Source organism: Vigna unguiculata, chromosome 10, assembly GCF_037176805.1.
Source record: "Vigna unguiculata cultivar grain cowpea cultivar isolate G323 ecotype 2 chromosome 10, ASM3717680v1, whole genome shotgun sequence".
Classification (NCBI taxonomy): Eukaryota; Viridiplantae; Streptophyta; class Magnoliopsida; order Fabales; family Fabaceae; genus Vigna; species Vigna unguiculata.
This window is the reverse complement of record NC_140801.1, coordinates 1,968,459-1,982,166: the sequence shown is the minus strand read 5'-3', so window position 1 is coordinate 1,982,166 and position 13,708 is coordinate 1,968,459. Positions and strand designations below refer to the sequence as shown.

Below are 13,708 nucleotides of genomic sequence, written 5' to 3'. Positions count from 1 at the left end.
ATTAACTTTAGTTTAAGTTGAATTTATAAAGAATATATAATAGTGCATCAATTTGAAAAAAAAAATGATGATTTAGACAATGTTATGATTTTGTTATTTTGTTCCTAGTTTGTGCCAATCCTATTATTATATTATAATAATGTGTGAGATCTTACTTGTGAATACAATGTAAAATCATAAGATCTTATTTAAATATATATTTTGGCTATCTTAGATATATGTATTTAAATTGTACATCATCTATCTATCTTATTAATTAAGGAAAATGTTACAGTTACTACCCAATTTGACTACCGAATTGACTACCTTACGTGGAATTAAATTTTTCATTTTTTTTTGATTGAAAGAAGTGGAGTGGCACGTGAGTGAAGAAATCTGAACTTAAGTGCCCCTTTCACGTGTTGCCGTCAACTAACGGGCATTTTGTGAAATTGAAAAAAGAGGGAAAAAGTTTCACTTCGCAGACATTTGCAGAAACTTCACGGGTTCCATACCAACACTTTTGTTCTCCACCGCTCCATCGCACCTCTGAACTGCCACACCTCTTCGAAGTCCACAGCGCAGGCACGAAGTCCATCTTCCATTTCGAAAATCCACCACCACGACGAAGTCCGCCGTCCTTGCGAAGACCACCAAGCCTTCGAAGTTCCCCGTCCCTGCGAGGTCCCCCGTCCGTGCGCAGTCCACCGTTTTGGTGGTCTCCTTCGAAAATCCACCGCCCCTAAACACGGAAAGGTAACTTCTTTGTGCTGCTGTGTGTATGGTAAGTGTTTAGGGTTTTCCAGTGAAAGGGGTGATTTAACATGACAGTGTTCTCCATTTGCAGGGTATTCTTCCATTTGGTTCAAGGTATGATTTTTTTGTTTTCCCCAAATCATTGACGTCGTGGTTGTATCGTTTTGGTGTGGCCTCGAAAAATGTATGTCTAATAATGGTGGATTTGATCAAAAATGTCTCTCTAATATCACTGTTCACTTACTTTTTTAAGATTTTCATGATAATCATTGTGTTGAATGTAGGTTTTGATTGGTAGTGTGTTATTTAATTGTAATATTGACGGGATGATTTCTTATGAATTTGTGGTGACTGCATTTGTGTTGAGAAGTATTTTACTGTTGGACTTAGCATCCTTATCCTAATACCTTCATAATTCATGCAGTTCACGAATCTGTAATAGAATAAATAGTAGGAGCTGTGACTACCAAGTAATTTACTCATTTTCTGTTGTTGTAAGCCTTACACCATTGTCAGTGATAGGAAATCATACCAATTCATGAATCATCAGACAATTGAAATCCATATTTATGCTATCAGTTGGTATATGTAGTTTTAAATGAAAAAGAAAAGACTGATTTTAATTCTCCCAAATAGAACTAGTTCAAAACTATTATTTATTCATTCATAATGAAGTACCTTGTACTTAATCTAATTTAGTCATTGATAATGCAGTACCTTTTATAAAGAAGATAATCTAATTTTAACTTTGATCCAAAATCTCAATTGTTAGTGTTTGTGGGTTTTCACTTTAGATTATAAGTTTTTGATCCCATGAATTTACTTGAATGAATTCAGTAGTATGAATATTATTGATAATTAAAAGTATTATGTAACATTTTTTCGTGCTTACTTATCTATTTTGGTCTTAGTTATTAGAATTGATTAATAGTTGAATTAGTTATATGGCAGGGAAAATGGAAGTGAAATCTTCTCCGCATTCATGGAATAAGGGTAAGAAGACGAAGATGGAGAAGGATGCCCAGGTCAATTTTCACCCCTTAGGACCATTTAAATGAAATTATGTTTACTAATTGTTTAACTAAATTGTACTGTCATGTATTATAGGTGAGGATCGTGCATCGTTGTGATACAAAATACATTGTTGAAGTAAACACTGTACTCAAAGGAACCCACCGTAAGCGGATTGAAGGAACACCATTTAGATGGTGTTTGTCTCTGGACAAGGTGTTGGAAATAAATTGCCCTTTGATTAGGGAAGTTTTGAATCGGTGGGTTGTAGATGGGGAATTCATTCGTGTTGGCCCGCACTTAGTTCGCTTATCAATATATGATGTTTGTATATGCTTAGGTCTTACTATGGTTGGTAAATCTGTTCCATTTGATAGTGAAGTTAGTGGGTTAGTAGGTTCACTTTTTGAGAACAAACCTATTTCGGTCCGAGATATAAGTAAGAAGATTAAGAACTATGTTAGTAGTGATGATGATGATGATGTACAAAGTGTTTGTAGGTTGTACTTGTTACTTTGTTTCTCTGTCTTTTATTTTCCTAGGACTTCTAGGACCGTGAACAATATGCCTTTCAAAATCTTAGACAATCTGGACAACCTTAGTGACTTTAATTGGGCCGATTCTGTTCATACCTTTTTGATTGGTGGTATGAATCGTGGACGTAAGGTTCTACTAGAAAACCAAAATTCAAGTAGCCTTAACATAGCCGGTTGTGTTGCAGTTATACAGGTAATTAATAATTTCAATAGTGGTGTTGTAATTTTGTTATGAATTTTGATATATTAATTGATTATTCATTTATATAGATTTGGGCTGCCCGTCGACTTGGGTTAGAAGATGTACAAACTGAAAATCAATTCCCAAGAATTTTGCACTGGCCATTGGTGAAGATTAGGACAGTTAACATTGAGTCCCTTTTTGAAAAGACTAAGGTATACAAAATTGAGATTTTTTAACTTAGTGTTATGTAATTCTGTTTTTTTTTTTGTTTAAATTATTTGAAAATATAGTAATTTTTGTGTAGGTTGTTTTTGATTGGTCTCTAAGTGATGAAGACAATAACAACCCAATTGTTCAAACTGCACTTAGTGTTTTGCATGAAGGCACTGCAAAAGACGACGACAACGAATTTCGTGGTCGTTCTAAAGCTGAAGTGGAATTGGAAGAGAAAATACAAAAGCATGAAATGCTAATTAAGGAGATGAAGGCAGAATTGAAAAAGATGCGTTCTGAATACCTTGGAAGGACTGCAGCTGACACCTGTGATGGTGAAGCAAATGTGTTAAATGAAGATCATTGTCCTCCATTTGAGCAGAAGAAGACTGGACCTCAGGATTGTGTTGTTGAAGCTAATGTTTTGAATTCAGTTCATGGTTCTCCACAACAGCAGGAAGAGTGTAACAAAGTTGAGGTTTCCCCTTCACCGCAAAAAGAGTGTGACCAATCAAGGATTGATATGGGTAAATTGTACAAGGATGTGACCGCTCATGGAAGTTGTAGGTATGGAATTCAGTTACTTTATACAAATATAGTTAAATTGAATAGAATGTATTCTGAGTTGTTTAAATTCACTTGTTAGCATTGTTTACGCTGAAGTGAAAGGGCAATTATTAAGAAGCAACGAGTGCCATGGCTTTCGTCCTCGGGGTTGGATTGATAACATGGTATTCTCTGGCACTTAAATTTTTTACAGATTTATGTACTTTTTGAAATCAATGGAATATAATGATGATTAATTGGGTATGTGCAGTCTGTTTTGTTTGCTACAAGTTACTTCATGTATAAAGAGAAAAGTCAGACTGAGAGAGTAAATAGAGTTATTTTCAGCCCTTTGTATACAGTAAGTATATGTTTTTAATATTTGTGATTTACATAGTTGAAATAATTTAAATATTTTTTTGTGCTGCATAATGCGGTGATCATCGACTGTAACAAGAGAAAGATTAATAGACGTGTCTGGCGTGTGGACGACTATAGGCATTACCTTCCGCCTGATTTGTGTTCTATTCAAGAAATTTTAAGAGCTGATCTGGTTAGTATCCAATGTCATGTGATAAAGTAATGAATTTAAAAAATTGAATTTATTTTTTAATTAATGGTTGTTCCATTTAGTTATTTGCACCAGTGGTTTACGATGGACACTGGTGGTGTTATGCTATCCAATTTCACAGCAAGAAGTTTATTATATTGGATTCTCTTCCCCACAATTGTCGTCGCAAAAAACAAATAGATAATCATGTTGTAAGTATGTTATAACATTTGGATAATTGTAAGTCTGTTTGGTCACTTAATTTGCATAATTGAATTGTAACATATTTATCTTTTTAGATGCAGAATGTGGAGAACCTTTTTTGGCTTCTGATGAATGATAAGAACCAGATGAAACCAACATTTGAACTAGTCATTGACGACCTTCCTCATCAACCAAATTTGTATGGACGTCAATGTTCTATATTGGCAACGACATTGTAAAAATTTGTGTATATTTGATTACATTTAATTTTTGGTGATTCCAGGCATGACTGTGGCATTTTGGTCTTAAAGTATCTTCAGATGTGGGATGGACTTAAAAGATTTGATGGAAAAAACATGCCTTCATACTCTTGTGTAAGAACGAAAACCTACTGGTTGCCTTCAACTTTCATTTCCTTAAATTAAGGTATTTAAATAGGAATTTTCTGATTATTTTGTGAATTACAGGAGGAGCTGCAACATTTGAGACAACATTACATTTGTGAATGGTTGCTTGACCCAGAAAATTTGCATAGAGAGACTGTTCTTCAAAGATTTCAACCATACATTAGGAATTAGTACTATGAATATTTTGTGCAGTGGTCCTTTGAATATTTTGTAGATTGATTATGCTTTTAAATATTGACATCAAAATTTATAAATGTATTTGACAACAATTATTAATGTAATTTTGTGGCCATGTGAAATGGAAGTGCAACTTTCTTTGTCAATATTGGGTTGTTTGATAAATAATATAGTGTGTCCAGAATTGAAAACAATGTTCGTTTCATTTACAATGATTAAAATGACAAGATGTTCATTTAACAAGGTAGTTTGCACTCTTGTTCTGAATTGATGATTTATTTTATGTGCAATGATTAAACTGACATGACCTTTAACTTAGTTAAGTGATGGAGTAAAAATTAATTATGTTGTTTTGTTTAAAAGGAAGTTCTCACTAAAGAGATAAATAATTTAGTTAACTAAATTAATGAAAGCAACTATACACTGAATTCGACGTGCTCATTTTTAGTAAATTGAAGTTATATCATTTTGAATCAGATATGCAATGTCATAAATCAACTCCTTCATAGGAAGTGCTTTTATTTCAATATGCTTTTAAAATTGGGTATTTAAAACCTGAACTGAAATCATTAGAATAAAAATATGTCTGTTGTGCAAGCGAGATGAATAAAAATCACCATATATCCACTCGAAAACTACCATTCCTTCCACATGCATTTTAAATGCAATAAAATACATCCATCAAAATAATTGTAGGGTAAACGTTTTTAATAACATTTGTCAGCATTGGCGAAATGTGATGAGTCTTGACAAAATAAGTGGTGACCCATGACAATATTTTTGTACAAGGATACACTGCAGTGAAGGTCACCCACATTGAAATTGAAAGCAAAATAATTATGTCCATAACTAAACATGTCATTCACAAACACATAATCCAAAATCAAAAGGTGTTTGGTTATGCCATGTTGATTAGGTCAACCAATCCAAAAGTAGATTTTCTTTGCAAACTAGTTCCTGCACGTAACAAAAAACCTACTGTCATAATAGGTAGTAGTGATGAAGTGTATTTTTAATTAAAGATCTCAGATCTGAATCTCACCTAAAAATGTGTTGACTTTCATGACAAAGTTTTGTGCTTTCTACTGATGTTAACAAGGATACAAAGCCCGTGCACTGCAAATCACAAACCTGGCAATTGCATGATTTAAAATAATTAATGACTTTGTATAACTCAGTAAACCTACTTATTACAATAAAACTTACCATGTTGTTTATATCTCTTCCATTCATTTCTGCACCAGTAGATTGTTTAGTAGAAGTCCCAAGGTCACTGTGATGGACTGAGATTCCATCCCTACATGCTTTGTTCCTTGCAGCCTTACATATATTTTTTTTGCCAATCTTTTCAACGGTTGATTGCATCCTTAATCCTCGTGGTCGACCCTTTCTTTTGACATGGACTGGGCTTAGTATATTGTTGTGTTCAACTGCAGTATTAGGTGTAGAAGACATGTCTTTTTGAGCCCCTAATGAAGTTGCTCCCGCATCTCTTATGGATGCATTTTTTGACAACGACTCCAGTTGGTCAACAAGGAAGTCTGTTCCACTTTGACTTTCACATGCAAGCTCAGCAATGTCATAAAATTTCTTACACAAAAAGTCATACCTCTTAACATTTGGTTCGTCTTTCTTAGTGTTGTATGATGCTCGTATCAAAGTATGCCTTCTACGTATCCGTTTACTCCACCGACCAAGAATATACTTTTGTGAAACACATCTAACATCTTCTTGTGCAAGGACCATTAGGCTGTGTCGACAAAGAATACCTCTAAACTCAAACAGTCGACAAGAGCATTCAATGTCTTTTGTTGAAGGATCAAATATAACTTCATGCATCTTGTCTGCACTTTCGTCTTTCCATATCAAAGCTTCTTTGACAAAATATTTTGTCCTAATCCCATCAAATACAACATTTTTCACGTTACAGTTCATTTTGCACCGAAATTCGTTTTGCACTTCCCCAAATTTTGCATGAGTGTATTCCTCCTGAAATTGCCTCTCGATAAATGATTGAGATCCACAGGGAATGGTAGTATTAACAGAATTGAAGTCCGCCTCGTACTCCTTCTCTGCCTTGGAACGAAGGGCGTTGTCATATTGAACCACAAATTGTTGGAGTGTGGTTGTAGAGTTAATGAACCCATCAAAAAAGGCGTTCATCCCCTCACTTCTTTGTGTTGTCGACATACCAGCCCAAAAATCACATTTCAAATAACATGGCACCCATCGATGCCTTTCTTCAAATAGGGTGTGCAACCATTCATTTAGTTCTAGGTCATACAGTTCAATGAAATTATTCCATCCACTCTCAAAATCCTCTGCAGTAGATGATTCATACACCAATTGCTTCATGGTATGCTTGATTTCCTTGTAGTTTGTATAACCAATCAATTTTTCGGGAAGTTTCTTCATTATGTGCCAAAGGCACCAACGATGTCGTGTGTTGGGGAAGACCATTTGGATTGCATTTTGCATAGCCTTGCACTGATCAGTGACAATGCCTTCAGGGGATTTATTTCCCATGCATCGCAACCAACATCGAAATAGCCACACAAATGTACTACTGTCTTCTGCAGATAGAAGTCCACAACCTAGTAAGATTGAATGACCATGGTGATTAACCCCAACAAATGGTGCAAATGGCATGTCGTACTTATTGGTTAAGTACGTTGTATCAAATGATACAACATCCCCAAACTCCATAAAGGCAGCCCTACTCCTAGCATCAGCCCAAAATACGTTGCTAATGCGATTATCTGGATCCATATCAATTTCAAAAAAGAAATCTTTATTCAATTCCCTCATAGCTGAAAAGTGGTTTAACAAAGCTTGTCCGTCACCTTCCTTCCCTAATGCACGTCTTTGCTTACCAATGTAGTTCCTAGCGTCTCGTTCCACAAATTGTAAATTTTCAAATCCCCCTGCATCACACACCAAGGACCGAAAGCTCTTATTAATGCGAACACCGGCTTGGTCATTTAGGTCAAGGGTCCTTTTGACTTGCATATTCAGCTTTCTATTCCCACGAATAAGCCTGGATTTTGTTGGACTAACGTCATGGTTATGTTCATCTATCACACTGTTAATCATCCACATATCTTGCTTTCGAACTGCTGTCATGCGTGCTGGACATTGCTTTCTTTGTGTTAGAAGAGTCTTCATTTCAGGTGGAATGGAAGACACACACTTCCCCTCACGGGAACAAACTAACTTTAAGTAACACATTTGGTTGTCAACGTCCTTTTTAGATGTTCTTATTCTAATTCCAAAACCTGATTTAATTGCGTACTCTCTGTAATAATTCTTCACTTCATCAGCACTTTCGAAAATCATCCCAACATATGGACACAGAACTTCATCAAAGTGCTTTGATGATGGTAGTCATCATTGCAGTGCTCTTGAGTCACACTTCCTGTACCCCCCTCTATGTGTAATAAAGTTATGTCCTCCAAACCCATAACGTTGTTTTGTTCATCGTCCTCCATCTGTTATTCAAAAAATCGAATATCATGATGAGAGCCCATGTATGTATGTTATCATATAACTCATGACCATACAAGTTGCTTAAAAGTTAATATATTAAAAGGATTCCTTCGTTTTCAACATAAAAATTTGATCTTTATAACGATGAGCATTAATAGTTTTTTCATAAGTGTGGAAAAGTTCTTTCATGAGACATCCATTGAAGAAAATTTATACAAAAACCCTCGCATCAGTGGTTCAGTGTTCATTAAATAAGGTTTCGTACGAAATGGCATCTGAAATAAATAAATGGAAACGAAACACTTACATTGTTTGATGGTTTGCAGTAAACTTGTTTGAGCAGTTGGGAAGTAGTCCTTCAACATTTATTGCTCATTTCCATGTTATTATTTTGCTTCAATGAAACCCTAATTTCTAAGACGGTGGTTCAATGCAATGCAATAAAACCCATTTAATGCTGCGAAATGATTTTAGGGTGGTGGGTGGAGGGACGCGTCCAATGCAATGAAACAGAACAGCTTGAATGGTATGCATTAAGTTTGGCGTGTTCAAAAAGCAAGTGAAGGGCAAAGTTGTAATTCTGCATTATATTTTTCCATATATAACAGTAAGATGACCTGGCTAAGTATCTCTAAACGTCGTAAGTACATCTCGTATTGGGAAGGTTTACTTCAAAGTTTTCTCAACCCACTTCTAAAGGGAAGTCCATCTTGTTTCAATAATGGATCCGTGGGAGGCATTGGCGGTAGATGACGAGGTTCTCAAAAAATTTCTAGAAAGGTCGAACTCAGCCACAACTTTCATCCCTGGACCAGCTGCAAACGCCCAGGCTGTTATCCTTAACAGGCAATTAGATGAAGCACACAATACACAAGAGTTTATGAACAAAATGGCTGCTGCGAGTCATGCACGTGATTTTTACTCAAATGCTTGGAAGTGGGCAGAGCAGTTCATCAAACACCATGGTTAGTGTCCTTGTCGTCCTACTAAATTAGTTCTCAAAATATATCTCCATGATATTACTTTAATGACTGATTTCATCATTTATCCCGTAGCTCTGGTTCAGGATAGAGACATTAAAAATATAACTCCATTGTCACAAAGGAAATCATTGGAAAGAATGCCCTTTATGGCTTGTGTAGTCAAAGAATGTAAGCCAAACGGGCTTGGTGACATGCTTATCACTATGAAGGTTAGTTTGTTTTAAGCGATTGTGATGTACTCATTCTTTATGATATATCACTTATGTTCAACATGACTATATTAGGACCCATCTGATATCGCGAAAGCTAGCATCCACAATAAAGTGCTTAAGGATGCTGAATTTGGTTCAGATGTTGCTGTTGGATCTGTTCTGCTATTGAAAGAAGTATAAAAACAAGGCACACATTTTTTTAAATATTATTTGTAATCATCGTAAACTACTCTTGCTAAAAGTGCATGCATATTGAATGTGTAGGTTGCCGTCTTCAAGCATCCTCGACTGATTCAATACCTAAATATCACTCTAAGGAACATTGTCAAGGTAAATAAAATAACAACACATAATTTAGTTTTTTCTTCACTTGTACAGATGGTTGAATTTGATACACTTTTCTCATTTTTCTGTTTAATAGGTTTTCAAATATAACATTAGCCCTCCAACTGAAGAAGAAGTAAAGGCTTCTTTGCCTGTGGTGCGACTTAACTATGTTCCGAAAAAAACTGTCGATCAAAATAAGGAGACAAATGTGCAATCTGATTTAAACGTAAATCAAAACATAAATATGGATCATAATATCGGGGCAAATGTCGACACCAACAACCCACCACCTGTGTCGGCCAATGTGGACGAAATACTACAGAAGATGATTTCTCCCTCAACTCAAAGTCCTTCTTATGAACTGGGGGAGACCTCTAAGGATGAATCATCTGCCTTGGATAATATTTCACATAGTTAGCTCAAAACTATTTGATGTATTTTATTTCCATGCTATTTAAATTTTGATTAAGCATTGAATGTTGTTGTTTGTACTTTGAACTATCAAACAATATTTGGTTAAAGAAATGTAGTAACTGTCTATTATTGTTGTTATTATGCAGATCTCTTTATTCACCTAAGCAACATTCTCTGATAAAATCGAACTGCATATGATATTTCTGCACACTCCGACTGAATAATCTGTTGACCCCTGATGTTTTATCTGGTGACTTACCCACAACATTTTGTACAAAAAAAATTAATTGGGGTCTGTTGTATGGGCAACAAAATTTTTCCCCACTTACGGTGACAAGAATGACCCTCAAAGCATGTGTGTAAGGGATGTTGAACCTAATAAATATTGGTGCCACATAATTGGTCCACATAATTCACCACACATAAATTAGGTCTGTAAGAAATATCTGGTGACCACACAATTGATAACTGGTGACCTTCCCTGAACTTTTTGCACAACTTATTCACCCCTGCTATGTTGTAAGGATGTCCACAACTCAAAACCTTAAGGATGTAAGGGAATACCTCAATCAATTTTAGAGTAGGTATATACACTCCTACTACAAAAAGGTCAAAAATAATTAGCCCACAAGTGCTTCAGCACACACATCCTAACATTGACTGAATTACCTGTTGACCCCTGATGTTTTATCTGCTGACCTGCCGACTACATTTTGTACAAAAAAAATGAATTGGGGTCTGTTGTATGGACAGCAAAATTTTTCCCCACTTACGGTGACAAGTATGTCCCTCAAAGCATGTGTGTAAGGGATGTTGAACCTAATAAATATTGGTGCCACATAATTGGTTCGCATAATTCACCACACATAAATTAGGTCTGTAAGAAATATCTGGTGACCACACAATTGATAACTGGTGACCTTCCCTGAACTTTTTGCACAACTTATTCACCCCTGCTATGTTGTAAGGATGTCCACAACTCAAAACCTTAAGGATGTAAGGGAATACCTCAATCAATTTTAGAGTAGGTATATACACTCCTACTAGAAAAAGGTCAAAAATAATTAGCCCACAAGTGCTTCAGCACACACATCCTAACATTGACCGAATTACCTGTTGACCCCTGATGTTTTATCTGCTGACCTGCCGACTACATTTTGTACAAAAAAAATGAATTGGGGTCTGTTGTATGGACAGCAAAATTTTTCCCCACTTACGGTGACAAGTATGTCCCTCAAAGCATGTGTGTAAGGGATGTTGAACCTAATAAATATTGGTGCCACATAATTGGTTCGCATAATTCACCACACATAAATTAGGTCTGTAAGAAATATCTGGTGACCACACAATTGATAACTGGTGACCTTCCCTGAACTTTTTGCACAACTTATTCACCCCTGCTATGTTGTAAGGATGTCCACAACTCAAAACCTTAAGGATGTAAGGGAATACCTCAATCAATTTTAGAGTAGGTATATACACTCCTACTACAAAAAGGTCAAAAATAATTAGCCCACAAGTGCTTCAGCACACACATCCTAACATTGACTGAATTACCTGTTGACCCCTGATGTTTTATCTGCTGACCTGCCGACAACATTTTGTACAAAAAAAATGAATTGGGGTCTGTTGTATGGACAACAAAATTTTTCCTCACTTACGGTGACAAGTATGTCCCTCAAAGCATGTGTGTAAGGGATGTTGAACCTAATAAATATTGGTGCCACATAATTGGTCCGCATAATTCACCACACATAAATTAGGTCTGTAAGAAATATCTGGTGACCACACAATTGATAACTGGTGACCTTCCCTGAACTTTTTGCACAACTTATTCACCCCTGCTATGTTGTAAGGATGTCCACAACTCAAAACCTTAAGGATGTAAGGGAATACCTCAATCAATTTTAGAGTAGGTATATACCCTCCTACTACAAAAAGGTCAAAAATAATTAGCCCACAAGTGCTTCAGCACACACATCCTAACATTGACTGAATTACCTGTTGACCCCTGATGTTTTATCTGCTGACCTGCCGACAACATTTTGTACAAAAAAAATGAATTGGGGTCTGTTGTATGGCCAACAAAATTTTTCCCCACTTACGGTGACAAGTATGTCCCTCAAAGCATGTGTGTAAGGGATGTTGAACCTAATAAATATTGGTGCCACATAATTGGTCCGCATAATTCACCACACATAAATTAGGTCTGTAAGAAATATCTGGTGACCACACAATTGATAACTGGTGACCTTCCCTGAACTTTTTGCACAACTTATTCACCCCTGCTATGTTGTAAGGATGTCCACAACTCAAAACCTTAAGGATGTAAGGGAATACCTCAATCAATTTTAGAGTAGGTATATACACTCCTACTACAAAAAGGTCAAAAATAATTAGCCCACAAGTGCTTCAGCACACACATCCTAACATTGACTGAATTACCTGTTGACCCCTGATGTTTTATCTGCTGACCTGCCGACAACATTTTGTACAAAAAAAATGAATTGGGGTCTGTTGTATGGACAACAAAATTTTTCCCAACTTACGGTGACAAGTATGTCCCTCAAAGCATGTGTGTAAGGGATGTTGAACCTAATAAATATTGGTGCCACATAATTGGTCCGCATAATTCACCACACATAAATTAGGTCTGTAAGAAATATCTGGTGACCACACAATTGATAACTGGTGACCTTCCCTGAACTTTTTGCACAACTTATTCACCCCTGCTATGTTGTAAGGATGTCCACAACTCAAAACCTTAAGGATGTAAGGGAATACCTCAATCAATTTTAGAGTAGGTATATACACTCCTACTACAAAAAGGTCAAAAATAATTAGCCCACAAGTGCTTCAGCACACACATCCTAACATTGACTGAATTACCTGTTGACCCCTGATGTTTTATCTGCTGACCTGCCGACTACATTTTGTACAAAAAAAATGAATTGGGGCCTGTTGTATGGACAGCAAAATTTTTCCCCACTTACGGTGACAAGTATGTCCCTCAAAGCATGTGTGTAAGGGATGTTGAACCTAATAAATATTGGTGCCACATAATTGGTCCGCATAATTCACCACACATAAATTAGGTCTGTAAGAAATATCTGGTGACCACACAATTGATAACTGGTGACCTTCCCTGAACTTTTTGCACAACTTATTCACCCCTGCTATGTTGTAAGGATGTCCACAACTCAAAACCTTAAGGATGTAAGGGAATACCTCAATCAATTTTAGAGTAGGTATATACACTCCTACTACAAAAAGGTCAAAAATAATTAGCCCACAAGTGCTTCAGCACACACATCCTAACATTGACTGAATTACCTGTTGACCCCTGATGTTTTATCTGCTGACCTGCCGACAACATTTTGTACAAAAAAAATGAATTGGGGTCTGTTGTATGGACAACAAAATTTTTCCCCACTTACGGTGACAAGTATGTCCCTCAAAGCATGTGTGTAAGGGATGTTGAACCTAATAAATATTGGTGCCACATAATTGGTCCGCATAATTCACCACACATAAATTAGGTCTGTAAGAAATATCTGGTGACCACACAATTGATAACTGGTGACCTTCCCTGAACTTTTTGCACAACTTATTCACCCCTGCTATGTTGTAAGGATGTCCACAACTCAAAACCTTAAGGATGTAAGGGAATACCTCAATCAATTTTAGAGTAGGTATATACACTCCTACTACAAAAAGGTCAAA

At 36.2% G+C, this 13,708-nt stretch overlaps 2 protein-coding genes across 2 annotated transcripts; one reads left to right on the top strand and one right to left on the bottom strand.

Annotated features, from left to right (window-relative positions):
- Nucleotides 1-1,679: 1,679 nt before the first annotated feature.
- On the top strand, nucleotides 1,680-4,557 carry LOC146881992 (uncharacterized). The gene is made up of 9 exons (XM_085668130.1): nucleotides 1,680-1,760; nucleotides 1,843-2,475; nucleotides 2,553-2,678; nucleotides 2,771-3,246; nucleotides 3,326-3,410; nucleotides 3,497-3,586; nucleotides 4,075-4,178; nucleotides 4,263-4,353; nucleotides 4,447-4,557. Exons 1-9 carry the CDS (start codon nucleotides 1,680-1,682, stop codon nucleotides 4,555-4,557), a joined length of 1,797 nt encoding a protein of 598 aa, XP_085524256.1.
- Nucleotides 4,558-5,475: 918 nt separating this feature from the next.
- On the bottom strand, nucleotides 5,476-8,051 carry LOC114166934 (protein FAR1-RELATED SEQUENCE 5-like). The gene is made up of 3 exons (XM_028051820.2): nucleotides 8,021-8,051; nucleotides 5,770-7,919; nucleotides 5,476-5,520 (listed from the first exon to the last, which is right to left on the bottom strand). The coding sequence occupies exons 1-3, from the start codon at nucleotides 8,049-8,051 to the stop codon at nucleotides 5,476-5,478; spliced, it is 2,226 nt and encodes a 741-aa protein (XP_027907621.2).
- Nucleotides 8,052-13,708: the final 5,657 nt, after the last annotated feature.